General features: G+C 37.6%; 2 protein-coding genes across 6 annotated transcripts; one reads left to right on the forward strand and one right to left on the reverse strand.

Moving 5' to 3' along the window:
- Window positions 1–342: 342 nt before the first annotated feature.
- On the forward strand, window positions 343–5,240 carry LOC111410617. Of its 4 annotated transcripts, none has more exons than XR_002705720.1 (3): window positions 346–714; window positions 1,522–3,166; window positions 4,521–5,240. XR_002705720.1 is itself a non-coding variant. In XM_023041052.1 (2 exons), exon 2 carries the CDS (start codon window positions 1,561–1,563, stop codon window positions 3,109–3,111), a length of 1,551 nt encoding a protein of 516 aa, XP_022896820.1. In that variant the 5' UTR covers window positions 343–714; window positions 1,458–1,560; the 3' UTR covers window positions 3,112–3,487. The 4 variants fall into 4 exon arrangements, 2 of the variants coding, with proteins under 2 accessions (XP_022896820.1, XP_022896819.1); XR_002705719.1 differs by having other exon boundaries at window positions 347–714; window positions 3,946–5,240; XM_023041052.1 differs by lacking the exon at window positions 4,521–5,240 and having other exon boundaries at window positions 343–714; window positions 1,458–3,487.
- A 286-nt stretch (window positions 5,241–5,526) lies between these two features.
- LOC111410618 (probable receptor-like protein kinase At1g49730) lies at window positions 5,527–14,662 on the reverse strand. Of its 2 annotated transcripts, XM_023041053.1 has the most exons (9): window positions 14,385–14,661; window positions 13,298–13,849; window positions 8,562–8,837; window positions 8,167–8,428; window positions 8,004–8,056; window positions 7,833–7,900; window positions 7,651–7,740; window positions 6,924–7,008; window positions 5,527–6,484 (listed from the first exon to the last, which is right to left on the reverse strand). In XM_023041053.1, the coding sequence occupies exons 1-9, from the start codon at window positions 14,473–14,475 to the stop codon at window positions 5,940–5,942; spliced, it is 2,022 nt and encodes a 673-aa protein (XP_022896821.1). In that variant the 5' UTR covers window positions 14,476–14,661; the 3' UTR covers window positions 5,527–5,939. The 2 variants fall into 2 exon arrangements, with proteins under 2 accessions (XP_022896821.1, XP_022896822.1); XM_023041054.1 differs by lacking the exon at window positions 7,651–7,740 and having other exon boundaries at window positions 14,385–14,662.
- Window positions 14,663–18,235: the final 3,573 nt, after the last annotated feature.

Raw genomic sequence — 18,235 nt, forward strand, 5'->3', positions numbered from 1 at the left:
TGTAGCCGTTTGCTACTATAATCAGTTAAAAGTACTAGATTGAACTAAAGTTTTGCGAATAACTTAATTTGATGAGAATCGATGAAACTTATCCAAACTTGACATTCTGGAATTATCATTAAATAATAGATGCATTTTAGAATTTAAACACAATCCCTTGTATAACCGGTTGAGAGTACTGAATTTATTTCAAATTCAAAGTTTTAAAATATTGAATTTCAATCAAAGCTTTAAAAGCACCAAATTTCAAAAATTTCTTCAGAATTTTACTATCCAAATCAAGTTTTAAATAAAAGTTTACTTTCCTTTTCTTTAATCAAACTATTTTTAAGTTCTGATTTTACAATGACAAAGACCTAAGCTCTCCAAAACAGAGAGAGGGGCGGGGGGTTGTTACATCATCAATGCACATGGTACAACGGTATACTGCACTTGATCATCATTCGTCAAATGTCGGTTCAGTTCGCACGAACTATTGTTCATCGGTCCAAATCTTAAATCCAATTAAACCCTCCGCCCCGATCAGCCTATCCGTTTCGGCCATCACCGCCCAGATATAAAAGAAATCCCAATTAATTTTCGTACTGTTTTATCCGATATCCAAGATCAAACATAAAGGCGCGGACTACCCATTGAAAGTTTTTCCCTTTTCCGTTTTTGCTGAAGAATTGGCACTGATCTTCAAAACGCGAACACGATTCGTCTCCGTTTTAGGCAAGTCGTCATTCTCCCGCTATTACCTATATAATTAGATACGTATTAAGAAGCCCTAATTTGAAAAATTAGTGGAAGAATATTGGATCTCTAATTGCTTGTTTGTATTTCTTCAGTTCTCGGCTTAAGAATGAATGGTGTTATTGATCTATTTTTTTATGGTTCGTCGATCTATTATTATCTTTATTTGAGTAATCATTTTTAGGTATTTGGCCACGGTCTGGGTTAATTTATATAACTTTCTTGAATATTCTTCTCAATGGTGTATCATATTTTAGATTACGTTGTTATAATGATGATATTCCACCATTTTTAAAACATTATCTGATGTGAAAAGATTCAGAAAAATGACTCTTTAATTTAGCTACTCCTTTTGTTTGCTTTCTTGATATTTATAATTAGCTGTACTGACCTTCTGGTATGGAATAATTATTGAGTTACTTGATCTAAAAGCTTAAGGTTTTAGAGATGGCCTTGTCCACAGAACGTTTGCTTGATATCATGTTAAATCTTATCTTCAACAATAATATCATCTTTGAGCGGGATATGGAAGTGCTAGTGTAAACTGATTCAGAATGTAAACTATATCACTAACTGAAGCCATTTTTCAGTGAAGACTTCTAGTGGAAACTAGTGATGTTCTCTCTTCACTCATTTTGATATGTTATTTAATACTTTGGGCTCAATTGCACTATCACATTCTCCTTGATTGAACGTTATTTTGTTGTCAATTATTATTTCAGTATCAAGTGCAAGTACGTTGAAGTTTACTTTCTGTGGTTATTCACAACCTCTCCTTGATATCAGGATGCCTGATGACACTGCTTGAACTGTGTTAGAACAGTGATGTCAAGTTCAAATATATCTGCTTTAATGTTGCCACCAGAATGCTCGGAAGAGAAACACATGGCAAATGCAAGCACTGACTTGCACCAGCCTTATTTACATCCAATGCGAAGCGCATCACGAGGTCCTGTGGCTGTACTCTGGGACATTGAAAACTGTCCAGTGCCAAGTGATGTCCGCCCAGAAGATGTGGCTAGTAATATTAGGATGGCATTGCGGGTCCATCCTGTAATTGACGGAGTTGTCACCACATTCTCCGCATATGGAGATTTCAATGCATTTCCCAGGCGACTACGGGAAGGGTGTCAGAGAACAGGTGTCAAGCTCATAGATGTTCCTAATGGGCGGAAGGATGCAGCTGACAAGGCTATCTTGGTTGACATGTTCCTTTTTGCTCTTGATTATCGTCCGCCATCTTCCATCCTGCTCATCTCTGGGGATGTTGATTTCGCTCCCGCACTCCATGTTTTGGGCCAGCGTGGATATACTATCATTCTTGTCATTCCTTCTAGGGTGAGTGTTTCGTCTGCTTTGAGTAATGCAGGCCAGTTTGTTTGGGACTGGCCTAGCATGGCTCGTGGGGAAGGATTTGTGCCGCCCGCTAAAGTTTTACTTCCTACTTATGGAGTTCCGACAAACATTACTGGATGCCAGATCAATGACAACTTAGATTATCAGAATGAAGAAGAAGCTATAGTGTATAGTGGAATCTCAAAAGGTTGTTGCAACAAAAGGGATTTCTCTTTGATCTCAAAGTCTCCATCTGAACATAATAGTAGTTCAATTTCAATGCCTTATTATTCTACATCTTCCAGATCACATGGCCTCTCATCTGGGTTGAATGAAGTTTCAGCAAGACCTTTTAGTTCACGTGACCAGAATGACTTAATGTGGGTGCAACCTGGAGATCTGAATGGTTTAAAGGGCCAACTGATAAAGTTGCTTGAATTATCAGGTGGGTGTTTGCCTCTAATTCGTCTTTCTGCTGAATACCAGAAAATCTATGAGAGGCCTTTGTATGTGTCTGAATATGGAGCACTTAAGCTTGCAAGTATTCTGGAGAAGATGGGTGATGCAATGGCTATTGAAGGAAGAGGGAAAAGGAAGTTTGTCTACCTCCGTAATGCCCGTACCTTAATTTTAGCGAAGAGGGATAAGAGAGGAAAAGAAGCTCAAGATCCCAATGATGTTATTGCAGGAGCTGGATCTTCTGAAGAACCCTCAGATGATGAAAGGGTGGTCATAAAGGAATACGATTTCAACAGTGGAATAAAGAAATCTAATTTAGAGATGGCACCTCAATCTGAAATTTTTGACGAGAGCCTCAACCTATTCAAATACGAGCTTCAAGAGATTTTGGTGAGCTACTATTGCCGCATCTCTCTTGGTTGTTTTGAGGCTATCTACCAGCAAAAATATAAAAGATCAATCGATTATCAAAGCTTTGGCGTGAATGATTTGGAGGAGCTTCTAGACAAGGTAAGAGACATTGTCGTGTTGCAAGAGGAACCAGTAAGTAAAAGGAAGTTTCTAGTTGCTGTTTGTGGCTAGAAGAGTTCACTTTCCTTCCTTGGCATTATATTGTGTTGGAGAAGGTATTATTGAGGTATGCTCCTTGCTGCCTCGTTCTTTATATATTCCCTTTTGGTTTATAAATGGGATACGTCAATGCAAAAGATGTTTCTGTTATTCTTTCTTTTGTCCAACTTAGGCTCACTGGTTAATCTCAAGATTGTTCATGTAACACTCAATTTATAGTATTTGAATCTGATCAACCAAGGATATATCCGTGTTAACATAATGTCATCAATCTATCCTTCTGTACTTGCAGTTTATGCTATATTTATGCTGAATCAAGGGAAAAGAAAAAGTTGCTTTGTCATCATGCTTCTTTCTGCAATTAATGGAAGCTTAAAAATGTTTTCTAGCTTTGATCTAAAGCCTATTAGTCCTTTACTATATTATTCTTTCACGATCTGCTTCTGAAATGTAACTCTATACTTAGTAACAGATGTTATTGACTAATGTTTGTTTCGTCTCCCGATGATCAGGGCTCCAAATAACGTTTCTTCCATAGCAGGGTGATTCTTATGTGTCTTCAAATCTAGTTCCACACCCAATGCCCCAGGAAAAATCCAATAAAATCTATCAAATAAGATTACCAATCGACTGGCTTAAATAATCAACTTGGACATAAAAATTTTGCATGTCAGTTATGGATTATGCTAGGAATATTATTACGGGATGAGGGAATGCTTGTTGAGGAGCAAACTCGAGTCACTTTCAAGAAAATGTTGCTACTTACAATTGCAACTAACATAATTTTTCCATCTTATTTAATTGATCATTCTTCGAGGTGGTAGTTTATTGAAATTCCTTCAACAGCCTGCCATGGATTTGCATTAGGGGAGTTGCTGCTTGTCGATGACAATGCTATGCTACCTTGAAATGTGCAAGTCACAGCTGTCCGAGAACAGCTATTTTCACTATTGATGTACATACTTTATAAGGTACTCAAGCCGTGGCTTTGCCCACATGGCATCCCCTGTGGCCACCAGAACTCAATTTTGCATCTATGATCCCAATTCCATTTGGACCTTTTACGCTGTTCAGTTGGAAGCAGATGATGCATGCTCATACTATTTTCAACACTGGTTTCCTACTTTATGGTAATTAGTTCATATTTTCTTTTGGAGATTCTCCATATTACTGCATTGCAGAAAGTGACCTCTGAATTGAGTAAAATGGACCAATATGTGTTCTTAAATTGGTACGACCATCTGGCCATTCTGATTTGACGATTGTATTTTCTGCAATTTCTGTATATGGAATACTTAGGTATAGGCATACATGATACAGCAAAGTATCGAAGTGGAGAAAGGTGAAGGTAGTTATGTATTTTTTAAGACCACCAGCACATTTATGTTTCATTATCCATGGAATATGTTGATGATATTCAGGAGTTAGTGTATCGAGCATTAGAGTTTGCTTCTGGTTTGATGACGAGCACATTCAACCTGTATGAAGGTCCCAGCAATAGCAAATTTCTATACTATCCATCACCTACAATGGTGTGCATGAGGGCGCTTTCTTTTCCAGTCGAAGAACAGAAATCCCTTTCTCCTCAGTTGCAAAACTATGATACGGGTGCTTGTGTGTCATTGCAGTGATGACTAGAGCACATTCAACCTGTATGAAGGTCCCAGTGACTCAGATTCTTCCATCGCCAAGCACTGTTTGACTAGCAAATTTCTATACTTTCCATCACCTACAATGGTGTGCACAAGGGCGCTTTCATTTCCAGTCGAAGAACAGAAATCCCTTTCTCCTCAGTTGCAAAACTATGATACGTGTGCTTGTGTATCATTGCAGTCGATGTAGGTTGGTCGATCTTTCCTGACGTGGACAATGACATATAAAGCAGTGAAGAGACAAATGGCAAGAGCAAACTGTATTATCATAATGAGCTTATCCTTCACATGTTAGATACGCATTGCTAGATAGGACTATATAGTGCACGATCATGTTCTTTAATTATAGATAGAATGATGCTATCTATATAGTTTACTTTTGGTTCGCTCGTATAATGAATTTAGATGAAACTATATTGTATATTACTAGGTGGAGATTATTTTGGACAGACTAAGATGGATAATGGGATTTGATTTTTCATTTAAAAAAATGTCATTTATCATATATTTCGTATCTTGCTTAACTCATCTTTCATGTTCAATATCATGTTATGTTATGTTATACAGTTAATAATGCGAATGATGAACAATTAAAATACTGACCATTTTAATTCACTACAATACCATTTACTTTCTACTATTTCATTATAATTTTAAACTAAATTCCTCGTACAATCTAATCCAGTCCAAACGCAGCCTTGTAATTTTAGAACAGATTGAATCAACATTAACAAATTCTTCAAAGAAAATGAGAAGCATAAAAGAAGAAGGGAAATAAAAAAAATGGTTTTTGTGTGCATTTAACATCTCAAATCTAACTGCCAAAGAACATTAGAAGTATGAAACAGTAAAATTTTATTCCTTACAAAATTTCAACAGACATTGGCAAACACATTTTGCTCCTTCTAATTTACCACACAGTGATTTCTCTCCAGGTTATTTGGCTTTCTCATCCCTAGAAATATTATTTGCTCATATTCTTTGCTATTCCAAAATCCGCAAAGCATTTCACTCCGAAAGGTAAATAGTACATAATAACATTTGCAATTCTTCCATTTGTATTAATCCTTAGCAAGTTATTAGCAGTAGACAATTATGCACAAAATAGATGTCAACTGTTCCCTCGCTTGTTGCTGAATTAGTCTCCCACTGCACAAAGTAATTGTGGATAAAGCTGCATAACTGGGCTTATATAGACGGGATATTATGAGGTGACTGAGGTGAGCCGGTTTCAAGTAGGAAGCTTCGACTACAATATGACCTAGACGTACTCGAAGAAGAAGCTAGCCCACGTACATCACCACTGAAAAATATACCTTCGCCTCTCTTTGTGTTACCTCTGCTCGTCCTTCCCCTACCCTCAGTTTCTCCATATTCTTCATCTTCCATAGCTTCAACAAACCCACTGTGCATTACTTCAGTACTCTCATACAAAAGTCTGAGGACTTGCTTAATTGATGGTCGTGCCCTCCCTTCTTTTTGAGTGCACCATTTCACGATTTCTACAATTGTTTGAAGTTGATCGAAGTCAAAAGCATCCCTGAGATTGGGGTCCACAAGCTCAGTTATTCTAAATTCTGAAGTCAAAAATGGTTGAGACCATTCGACCAAATTTGTGTTGTCTTGTATTGCTCGTCTTGCGGTAACTAGCTCTAATAACACAACTCCATAACTGTAAATGTCACTTTTCTCTGTAAGCTCTCGAGTAACCACATATTCCGGATCCATGTAACCTGACAATCATTTAATGTTTTGATATCACTGGATAATGCATAAAAGGTAAGTCCATTGCAAAAGAAGATTTTGTCAAACCTGATAATCATTTAGGGTGCATTTGGTATGCAATATTGGACTGAACTTGATATTATAATAGACAAGATTTAACTTCTTTTGCTTATGTCGGGCTAAGCTTGAAAACAACTTAAGTTACTTGAAAGTTACTCTTTAGTGTCAAAATAAGTAACTTAATAGGTCAACTTTAACCAATAAAAAAATTATGTATTTTAAAACTAACTTATTTACTTATAAGTGATCTTTTTACATGTAGTCAAACATGCTATTAATATTGTTGATTAACGGAGAGTCCACTGTACCAAACAAACATTTAATGTTTTCGTATCTGTTAATAAGCTATAAAGTTGGAGTTTATAATCAAAGAGGATTTTGTCTAACCTGGAGTTCCCCGGATATCAGTGTTTACGGGTTCGAAGCAAACAGAGCCATCTTTTGAAGCATGAGCAAGGCCAAAATCAGCAACCTAGATGTGCGTTAAGATACAATGAGTCCTCCACAGTTAGTGTCAAAACAGGAAAATTTAACGTCATTGCTTATATTTTCTTTTGGAACTTTAACTAAATCCAAGGTATGCTAATTGCCTAGGAGAAATAGACCAAAAAGAACTATCTTTTTACCATGTTACCGATCAAGTTTAAAGACATGTTCTGCACAATGGTTATCATATCAATCGTCATCTATGACCCTGAATGTTAGGTCACACTGAATGCTACAGAAATTACAAATGTTGAGGTGGATGTGCAGCCATACGTGAATTAAATGACTCCAATTCAGTACAAAATAATAAGGGAAGAACTTAGTGGCGAGAACAATGTTTTGTTACCCAAAAGAAGTTTTCTTCAAGAGAGCTATGCAATCCTAGTGGAATAGGTTAGATAAGAAAGAAGTAGATCAAAAGGATTTCATCAGATCTTTATGTTGCATTGAACAAAGTGGTAAAAAAGGGAATTATATAGCCCACAAATTAGTAAATACGAAATTTAGCTTATAGTTGTACCATGCTACTGGTTCACTGAAAAAAGGGAAAAGAAAAGAGAAAATAGGATCCCAGAATTCATAACCATACAGTTAAATAACATATGGAGTTTACTATTGAGTGTATTACCTTGGCAACAAAATTCTCATCTAGTAATATATTGCTCGACTTAATATCTCTATGACACAGAGGAGGGTTACAATAGAAGTGAAGGTACTCCTGCATGAAGAAATGTAATCAGGAACAAGTATGGCAGTTTTGAAATAGTATTAATAATTGATTTTCGTAAATCAGCTTTATTTGAAAATTACCAATGCATTTGCCACATCAATTGCAATCTGAATTCTTGCTCGCCAACTCAGAGGAGGTCTAGTTGGGGCTGAGAACAAGCATTTGGACAGTCAAATAAACATTGATGAATTATTTTTAAGCTTTTCTAACAAGCCAGATACCGGAATGAGATCAAAAGAACAAAGACATACTCAGAAGATGATCCTTTAAGCTTCCATTTTCCATATATTCATACATGAGAAACCTGCCATAAAACATGTTCCTTTAGGTTTATCCAGTGTGCAAAATAAAACATGTGTTTTCTGATGTAGGATGGGCATAATAATTAAGGAACAAAAAACGCAACTGAATGACCTCTCATGTCTTTTAATGCAGAAGCCCCTCAGAGAAACGAGATGGCGATGATGTAGTCGAGCAAGGAGCTCGATTTCTCGGCAAAACTCGTCCTCTGCCTGCTTTGACACCATGTTCATCTGCTTCACGGCTACCACTAAACCATCATGAAACCTCGCTTTATACACAGTACCAAATCCTCCTTGTCCAATGATGGTGTTGAAGTTATCAGTAGCTTTCCTTGTATCTCTGTAGCCGAATTTTCTGAACATAGAGGATGGACCTTCATGTAATTCATATTGTCATCCGACGAAAAACAATTAGGAAATTCAGCAACTGATTTAATTATCACTTCATAGTTCATACTACCAAAATATAGACACACTGAAGAAAGAAAAATCAGAATCAGAATGTACCATCCTGAAATTTTCTTGCAGCGCGAGGAATGGATTTCGAGGATGTCTTATCATCTGTATCAGAATCATCAAGCTCTCGTCTTTTCTTACGGATAAGAATAATCAAGACTACCAGCATCACAGAAGCCAATGCTGTAACTGCAATGCCAATGCTCGGAACCAATGAAAGGTGGTAGTTTTGATGATTCCCCTTTGTGCTCGAGGAAAGTTGAGCCGGACTGGCAGCAATTAGAGGGGTAGGAGATGCCTGAGGTGGAGGTGAAGATGGGAATGACCCTGAAACAAGCAGATATGGTAGCAACAGAAAATACATTAAGCACTTATTACTTCGTTATATTAATATTTGTATGTTTATTGCTAATTATCTTGGAATTAAAAAGGATATGTGTATGATTGAAATGATAGACCCAAAAATATGTCAAGAACCCTTTAAAAAGCAGTGTCACGGACCTAGTTTCGTTACACCCGAACAACTAGAACCGTGCGGCCTTAGCGTTCGACAATTCCCGTCCCTCACGAGAAAACGTTAAGTGAGTCTTTTTACGCTCACAAATAATTTAACCAATGAGGCTAAATTATACACACTTTGAGAAGAGAATTTTGGAATAAGGAATATATGAAAAATAAGTAAGGATGTGAAAACTTTCTTTATATAAATGAAACGAAAAATTTTACAATCTCTCTAATGAATAAACTCACTTCACTCTACATGATTTACAAATGAGACTTTCATCTCTATTTATAGACAAAACTTAAACCTCCTTAAGATCAAGATGCATTTACTTTACAACCCATGCTTAGTTGGTCACAACTCGTGTTTAGTTGGTTACAACTCGTGCTTAGTTGTCGTCAAGTGGATGATCTTACAACTTTCCTTGCAAGTTGACGCCAACTCGGTCTTAACTTGCATCTTTGATATTATCTTCGCCAACTCAATCTTAACTTGCATTTTGCAAGTAGCCAAGTGGACAAGTCGTGCAAGTTGCCCACTTGCATTCCAAAATATCCCGCTGCAGGTTCATGTATTTTTCCTCCCAAAATGGCTGGATTGGGACTTAGAAAAACCTAATTAACGTGCTGAAAAACTGCACGATTTAGGCAGCCTGCATTCTGTCCAAAACAATCTGCCTGCGTCCCCTATCGCAAGATGTTCCGTCCTGCTGAAGCGCGTTACCCGCGCTATTTTGCGGCCGCTACCGGGATGGATCGATCACGACCGTGTGGGGCGTAAGTCACTCCCCCACTGAATTTGGCGACGCCCTCATCGCCCTATACCGCCGAAGCTTAGACCTTATTTGCCATAAGTCTATTTTATTTTCTCACTTTGTGCCATGACATTCCCATGTTATGCCAAGTTTCAAGTCATGACCTTGCGATCCGTGACATTCTCCCCCACTCAATCCGCTAACATCCTCGTAGCGCGAAACGTATTCGGTGCATCCTCATGCAACTTTGCATTGTCTTTCCTGTCAAGGGGCATCAAAGTTCTCCCAACTTGCGGCACCATCTCCTCGATGACCTGGTTTCCACAGTGCCCTTTGCACCTCTTCCCGTTGCAATCTCTTGCATGCCACCTTCGACACCAACCTTCACCCTCAGCACCTCTGCATTGGTTCCTCGGATGGACAACTCCTCCGGTTGTAGTGTCCCCACACCTATCGAATCTTTGAACCTTCGTGCACCCAATTTCGAACTCCTTTGACAATGCTTCCTCAATTTCCTTCTTTCTCGATAGTTCCCTCGGCAACTCCGCGGGCATAATGTCCTTATCATCTTTAAGGACTTCCGCTAACTGCATCCCGACAATTGTTGTGTTTCCATCTCCACAGAAACAGTTTCGGCACTCATAGCATTAAACAGCTGGAATGAATTCATTCGAACTTCATCCTCATCTTGGCTATCTATGGCCTCTGGTTTGCTCTCCGAAATGGAAATAGATGCCAATGATCCCAACTTAGGCCAATCCCTCATGAGATGTGGTCCTTTGCAAATAAAGCAACCTCAAGGTGTAAAATTACTCCTCTTCTTCTCATCATACTTCTTACTCCAAGTAGTTTGTTTGTTGCCAACGGGTTTGTAATCAAATCTGGGATTTGGCCTCCAATCCGGCTTACTCCATTGCATGGCTTTTCCTGTATCTTCCTTACTACCTCCAAAATTTCCTTTGGCGTGTTTGATAGTTTTAGCTTCGGTCTCAAGACTTTCTTCAAACTCCATCAAGGATTCGGCTACTGCAATTGCCTCGTCTACGGTTTTGACATCACGACGTTGCAACTCTTGTCGTATCCATGTTGCACAACCGTCTAGAAAATAGAATAGCAAATCATCCTCCAACATGCTTGGGATTTGAAGCATAAGGGTCGTGAACTCTTTGACATTGTCATGAATTGTTCCTGTATGTTTCAATTCCCTCAATTTCTTGCGGGCCTCATAGATGACATTCTTCGGGTAGAATTGCCTCTTTATTTCCCTTTTAAACTCGTCCCAAGTATCAACCGTACAAGCCCCCTTGCAATTTCGCCATGCTTACGATGCCACCACAACGCCGCAATATCCGAGAGATACATAGAAGAGGTCCGGACTTTCATGGCTTCATCAACAAGATTTACGCCTTCAAAGTAGACTTCTATTTGTTATAGGAAGTTTTCTACATCTTTGGCATCCCGTCGTCCATCATAATGTTTAGGCTTCGGGTATTCAATTCCCGGGGCAACAATAGTTGAAGCAGCACCTCCGCTTGTACCGGCAGTGGATTGCTTGTATTGATCAAGCTCTTGCCTCACTCTTTCCATCATCACAGCCAATTGGTTAACTTGGCCATGCATAGCGGAAACGGCATCCAAAACTTTGGTTTGGAGTCGACCAAAATCATCCATCACCGCGGCTTGTCCATCTACCACAGCTCGAACATCATCTTTCATCGTTTGGACATCATTTTCCAACGATACTTGTGTGTCCATCACCTCTTGGACATTAATTTGTATAGTCTCTAGCTTTCCAATGGCGTGTCCCTCCAACGCCTCGAAGGAGCTTTCAAGAGCTTCGACCCGATCACCCATATTTGCAATGATTTGGTCAAGTTTACCTTCCATGTTGGTGACTTCCCTCACCTTACTTTTGCCTCGAGTTTCCTTACTTCAGTTTGGGCAGCACCTCAACCCCTCTCCTCAATCTCAATATCAACGTTTTGTTGATATTCCGTCATTTGAGCACCTCACCCAAATCTAGCTTCCAAAAATCTCCGGCGAATCTGGCTACCACAACCGTACTTGGTTACCACAACCAAACCTTCGCCTCTATACTACCTCTGTAGTCCACACTACGTGAACCTTACACGGATATCACCTCACCTTTGAATGAAAAATTGGTTCAACCCCACGTGAACCTTACTCTAATACCACTTGTCATAGACCTAGTTTCGTTACACCCAAACAACTAGAACCGTGCGGCCTTAACGTTCGACAATTCCCGTCCCTCACGAGAAAACGTTAAATCAGCATTTCCACGTTCACAAATAATTTAACCAATGAGGCTAAATTATACACACTTTGAGAAGAGAATTTTGGAGTAAGGAATATATAAAAAATAAGTAAGGATGTGGAAACTTTCTTTGTATAAATGAAAGGGAAAACTTTACAATCTCTCTAATAAATAAACTCACTTCACTCTACATGATTTACAAATGAGACTTTCATCTCTATTTATAGGCAAAACTTAAACCTCCTTAAGATCAAGTTGCATTTACTTTACAACTCATACTTAGTTGGTCACAACTCGTGCTTAGTTGGTCACAACTCGTGCTTAGTTGTCGTCAAGAGGATGATCTTACAACTTTCCTTGCAAGTTGACGCCAACTCGGTCTTAACTTGCATCTTTGATATTATCTTCGCCAACTCAATCTTAGCTTACATTTTGCAAGTAGCCAAGTGGACAAGTCGTGCAAGTTGCCCACTTGCATCCCAAAATATCCCGCTGCAGGTTCATGTATTTTTCCTCCCAAAATGACTAGGTCGGGACTTAGAAAAACCCCATTAACGTGCTAGAAAACTGCACGATTTAGGCAGTCTGCATTCTGCCCAAAACAATCTGCCTGCGTCCCCTATCGCAAGTTGTTCCGTCCTGCTGAAGCGCGTTACCCGCGCTGTTTTACGGCCGCTATCGGGACGGATCGATCGCTACCATGTGGGGCGTAAGTCACTCCCCCACTGAAATTGGCGACGCCCTCATCGCCCTATACCGCAGAAGCTTAGACCCTATTTGCCATAAATCTATCTCATTTTCCCACTTTGTGCCATGACATTCCTGTGTCATGCCAAGTTTCAAGCCATGACCTTGCGATCCGTGACAAGTGGCTAAGTTCATAACTTCAGAAACGAGGGAAGTAGAAAAATATTTAACAATAGTCGACTCTCGCGTCTTTAAGAATTCTCAACAGGACTGAAATAGTTTACATAGAAAATAACAAGAAAGAATACAATGATGGGAAGTTACTACAAAATCTTAATCAACCAATCAACTAGATATTTATCAGTGTCATATTTCTGATGAATATGTCTCTTAAAAACAGGGACATTGCTTAAATTTCCCATGGCAAAACCAAAAGAATTTGATGATAGAACTAGGCAGAAAACATATAATGAATGTGAAAGAATGAACTGATTCACAATCCCATCTAGTGAAATTGCTAGAAGAAAGAGCTAAATATTCAAATGGCTTTTGTTATCCAATTGCTATACCTGGAGGAAGATTAAGCCCTTGAACCGCAAAGAAACAGCTTGCAATGCCAATAGTCGAAGCATAATCGACTTGACTTGCAACTGCAGCAAATGCTGCATCTCTGCAAGTACTCAATGTCAGATTATCTGTTGGCCCCAGTAGATTATGAAGATAAACAATACCGGCATTCAAGCACTTTTTACAAATACCATCCTCTGACAGCGGCACTTTGCAATTTTCAGTAACATCCCTAAATTTCGGAGACTGCAGCATCTGGTTAACAGTTGATCGACCCTGGCATTCATAGTTTACAGGTATTTTTGTCCCAAAGCTACAGAAAACTGAAGCATTTCTTGTTATTCCATGGAGTGCAAAAGTTTCTGATATAGTACGGAGACAAACATCAGATAAATTTGAAGTAACCCCCAAGTTACTTGTTACATTGGCATATCGTGAGACAGAAATAGCGACCAAGGCATTAAGGTGTCGGCAACACTTTGCTCTGTCTTCTCCAATGGAGCATTTGGAGGCAGCCAACGTAAAATTAGACCTACTCAAATCCAATGGGCAATCTGCAAACATTAAAGAGTAAATAAACATAAACAAATATGATTACCGCAATTATAATTTTTCGAGCATTATAAGTAAGTTTCATTCTCATCAGGTGAAGTTATGTATGAGTGATAACTCAAGAGATATGAACTATTATCGTGATTTCATTCATATAAGAGGTTATTGTGTTGAACAAGCTAATTACTGGCACTGCCCACGATCCCTTCCCCTCAAGTATCCCTTGATCTTAATCTCATCTTCCAAGTCTACAAATTTACATTTTCATCAAGCTCTCCCCAAAATTACAACAATACCAAGCTCAAGATTCACCACCTCGTTAAATTAGCTTAATTCTTATCAGTCCAAATTCCTTATAAAACCGAAAACCAGAAAAGGAAAAACGATTTCTATTTACAAACAAAACCCTTATTTCTCACATAAACAACCCCAATACTTCAAAAATCATAATAAAGCCATGTTAAAAACAAAAGACAGTAACTGAGCGTCAGAACAAAGAATTCGAAGTAACGAATAAGCAAAATAAAGGGGCTTTACCAGATGCAGACATTGTTAAAGAAAGATGCATTTGAAGAAAGACTAGTAATAGCAGACAACCAGGAAACACTGCCGATCCATGCAATGCCATGGACAGGACCTCAGGAGGAGGAAGGAGAAGGAGGCCGGTTCCAGAAAGTGAGTGAGTGAGAGACCACGGTGGAGACAGGAGCGTGCGCACTAGCGTCTTCTAGCGCATTCGGAGTCTTGAGCTAGGAGAGTGCACAATACACTCCTTTCAATAGGGGTCCGTTTTATGCTGAAAGCGAAGTGAGTTCAGCTTTTGACTATTCGCGGACCTCAAAGACCCGCCACCTCAAACTTAATTTAGTTAATAATAAGGGAAAATTGCAGCAGCGATCCCAAACCTTTTCAATTTTTGCAGACCTTATCCAAATCTTCATTTGGTGCAACTACAGTCCCAACTCTTTTAAAAATATGCACCTAAAGTCCAAAACATCCATTTTACCATTAGTTGATCAAATTAATCAATTTTGACCAAACTAGAGAGGGCAAAATGGAATATTTACATTTTGCCAAATTATTAAACAATTATAACAACAATTAAAAAAAATGTTCTTGGATTGAAATCAGAAATTGGCTCGATGGATTGAGGAATTGATGCAATTGAAGCATGACCCATAGTTATACCAACATCAATTGAGGGTTGAGTGCTAGAATTGACGATTTGGAGCCTTGTTGAATCATCAATTAAAAGGGAATGAGTCGGAATTTCCTGTGCGTGAACTGTCAATTCTAGTTCGTCCACATTAAGACAAAATTGATGATGACCCATGGTACCAATAAATGCTCCTTGATAAGGTGGACCTAGGACAGTGGTTCGCGATCGTAGGTTGCACCGTCGACATTGGAATTGACATTTGAACGATTCAAGTTCACCGTTTGAAGAATTGACTGTAAATTTGGATTTACAACTATGTTTGATGTTACATAGGTATTAATAGGTGTGTATTGAGGTGCTTGGTTGACTTGGTATGGGTGTCGTAGAAGGTAAGGATTCCAACCATTTTTCGATGCTTGGGTAGCTTGTTTTAAGTTGAATTTTAGGCCAAATCCTCTTGATTTATGGTCGATGGTTGGATGAGTTGTGAAGAGGAAGGTGAGAGCTTTCTGATGGTATGGATATCCAGTGGTTTGGACTGTGGTTGGTTGGTGTTTGAGTGATTCAAAATAGGCGGCTTTCATGGGGTGAGTAGGGCAAATTTCTTCTTCTTTTTAATTATTGTAATTGTTTAATTTTAAAAAATGTAAATATACCATTTTGCCGTTTCTAGTTTGATCAAAACTGATTAAATATTGACTAATATGGTCAACTAACGGCTCTATCCATTTGGACCTCATGTGCATATTTTTTAGAAGTTTGGAATTGTAGGTGGCACAAAATAAAAGTTTGAATAAAGCCTGCAAAATTTAAAATATTTGGGACCATCGCTACAATTTTTCCTAATAATAAATAGCGCATAACGTCAATGCCTTTCACCGTTATTGTGCAGAATGTCATTATCTTTCATTTTTTGGCATTTTCATCATCAATTATACGTTTGGTTAGGCAAAACATCCTTCCATCTAAATCCGTTGTTAAGTGAACGCGTAAAGTCATTTTTTATAAAATGGAAGGGTATTTATGTCTTATAATATTTGCCTCTTTATTTAGGAAGAATTGCAGATGGAATCCCAACAAAAAGCAAAAGTTAAATAAAAAACAAAAGCACTGTTAACCTTCTTTTCACCCGCCCCACGCAAAAAAATAGGCACTGCCACCGCCATCAAGAATTCTTGTAACCACATTTAATAGGAAAACAAAAAACAAAAGATATGATTCCCAAATGTGTAATCCACCATGAGAAGAATCAACATTTTCAAAATGATACCCTAATGTAGTACCAAATCCACTTTAATTTGAAAAACCATGAAATTGGACGTTAAAAATAGAAGAAAACATCCCACCAAAACCAACAAACATTTCAAAATTACAGAATGTTGAAGATTACATTTGTGCAAATCCATCCACTGCCAACAATAGAGGTGACCGCTGAGGGTGATTATTGGGTATTTGGTTTTTTATTTAACTTTTGCTTTTTATTGCGACCTCAGCTGCAATTCTCTCTAAATAAAGAGCCAACTATTATAAGGCACCCGTTTGAGTCATATTAATGTAAGAATGAGAATGAAAAATATAGTTGATATGACCCCATACAAGAAAGAGAAAGTCAAATGTGATAGTTTGATGTGATGAATAACGGTCATATTTTTCATTTTAGTGGACAAATAATGGGAAATAAACATGGACTAAAACAAAAATACAAAAAATGATTTTACTCGTTCACTTAACAATGTATTTGGATGGAAATGAATGGAATGACGTTTTGCACATATAAAGTGTAATTGAGGGTGAAAATGTCAAAAAATGAAAGACAAATACATTTTATGCAATAATAGTAAAAGTTATGGACGTTTTGTGCTATTTACCCTTTAAGTTACTTATTTTTATAGTTTTTTTCCTTTTAAGGAAAATATAGAGAAAGAAATCAGGTTCTATCAAGTGAAAATGGAAGTCTCAAATACTCAACCCTAAAATAATGAATGTTAGTTTCTTCTAACCCATAGATTTTCTTAAAACATAATTAAAATAGGGGGAAAAATATTCGAAAATGAAAACCCTAAGGGTCTGTTTGATTGCGAAGATGGAATTTAGGTGGAAAGAAAATGAATTCCAGGGAATTGAATTACCTAGAAATTGTTTTCATGGAAATTGTAAATTATTGTGTTTGATTGTATAAATTTTTCACGTGGAAAATGTTGAAGTAAAAGTATTTTTTGATGTTCGTTTAACTTTGTTTTACGTGGAAATTGTCAATTTCAGGGATATCCTCTTTTACAATTATTCCTAAAATTTGTTCACATTGCCAACAATTAAAAAAAAATAAAAAAAGCAAAAAAAATAAGGGTGCGTTTGATTACAAGTAGGAAAATTACATGGAAAGAAAATGAATTCCAAGGAATTGAATTACCTAGAAATTGTTTTCATGGAAATTGTAAATTATTGTGTTTGATTGTATAAATTTTTCACGTGGAAAATGTTGAAGTAAAAGTATTTTTTGATGTTCGTTTGACTTTGTTTTACGTGGAAATTGTCAATTTCAGGGATATCCTCTTTTACAATTATTCCTAAAATTTGTTCCCATTGCCAACAATTAAAAAAAAATAAAAAAAGCAAAAAAAAAATAAAAAAAAAGGTGGAAAACCAAAAACCACCTATCCCCTAGGAAAAAAAATGTGGAAAATCACGCTTTAAGGTGTTGTACCTAGAAATTCATGGAAAATCAATTCCCTGGAAAATTTTGTCAATCAAACAGGCCAAAAGTGGAAGTTGGAATTCGAATTCCAAGTTCCATGGAAAATTTCGTGCAATCAAACGGGGCCTAAAAAAAATAAAAATAAAAAAAGGTGGAAAACCAAAAACCACCTATCCCCTAAGAAAAAAAAGGTGGAAAATCACGTTTTAAGGTGTTGTACCTAGAAATTCATGGAAAATCAATTCTCTGGAAAATTTTGTCAATCAAACAGGCCAAAAGTGGAAGTTGGAATTCGAATTTCAAGTTCCATGGAAAATTTCGTGCAATCAAACGGGGCCTAAATGCTTGTTTTCTAGGAAATAGTGTGGCTAACGAAAATGTAGAGATGAATTATGCCGGAGAAGAAAAGTTCTCTCTGTGAATATATATATATATATATATATATATATAATTTTCATACAATAATTCTTGAGATTTCTTGAATTCGGGACACAAAAGTCTTGGATTGATTGAGTCAAATCTGAAAAACTCTTG

The sequence above is a fragment of the Olea europaea genome, chromosome 15 (genome assembly GCF_002742605.1).
Source record: "Olea europaea var. sylvestris chromosome 15, O_europaea_v1, whole genome shotgun sequence".
NCBI classification, from domain to species: domain Eukaryota; kingdom Viridiplantae; phylum Streptophyta; class Magnoliopsida; order Lamiales; family Oleaceae; genus Olea; species Olea europaea.

Coding starts and splice junctions, on each gene's coding strand:
- LOC111410617 (XM_023041052.1), top strand. CDS start 1,561: ATGTCAAGTTCAAATATATCTGCTTTAATGTTGCCACCAGAATGCTCG.
- LOC111410618 (XM_023041053.1), bottom strand. CDS start 14,475: ATGGCATTGCATGGATCGGCAGTGTTTCCTGGTTGTCTGCTATTACTA. Junction 8,429..8,561: donor TGCAAGAAAATTTCAGGATG/GTACATTCTGAT, acceptor AATTACATGAAG/GTCCATCCTCTATGTTCAGA. Junction 7,009..7,650: donor ATGAGAATTTTGTTGCCAAG/GTAATACACTCA, acceptor ACGCACATCTAG/GTTGCTGATTTTGGCCTTGC.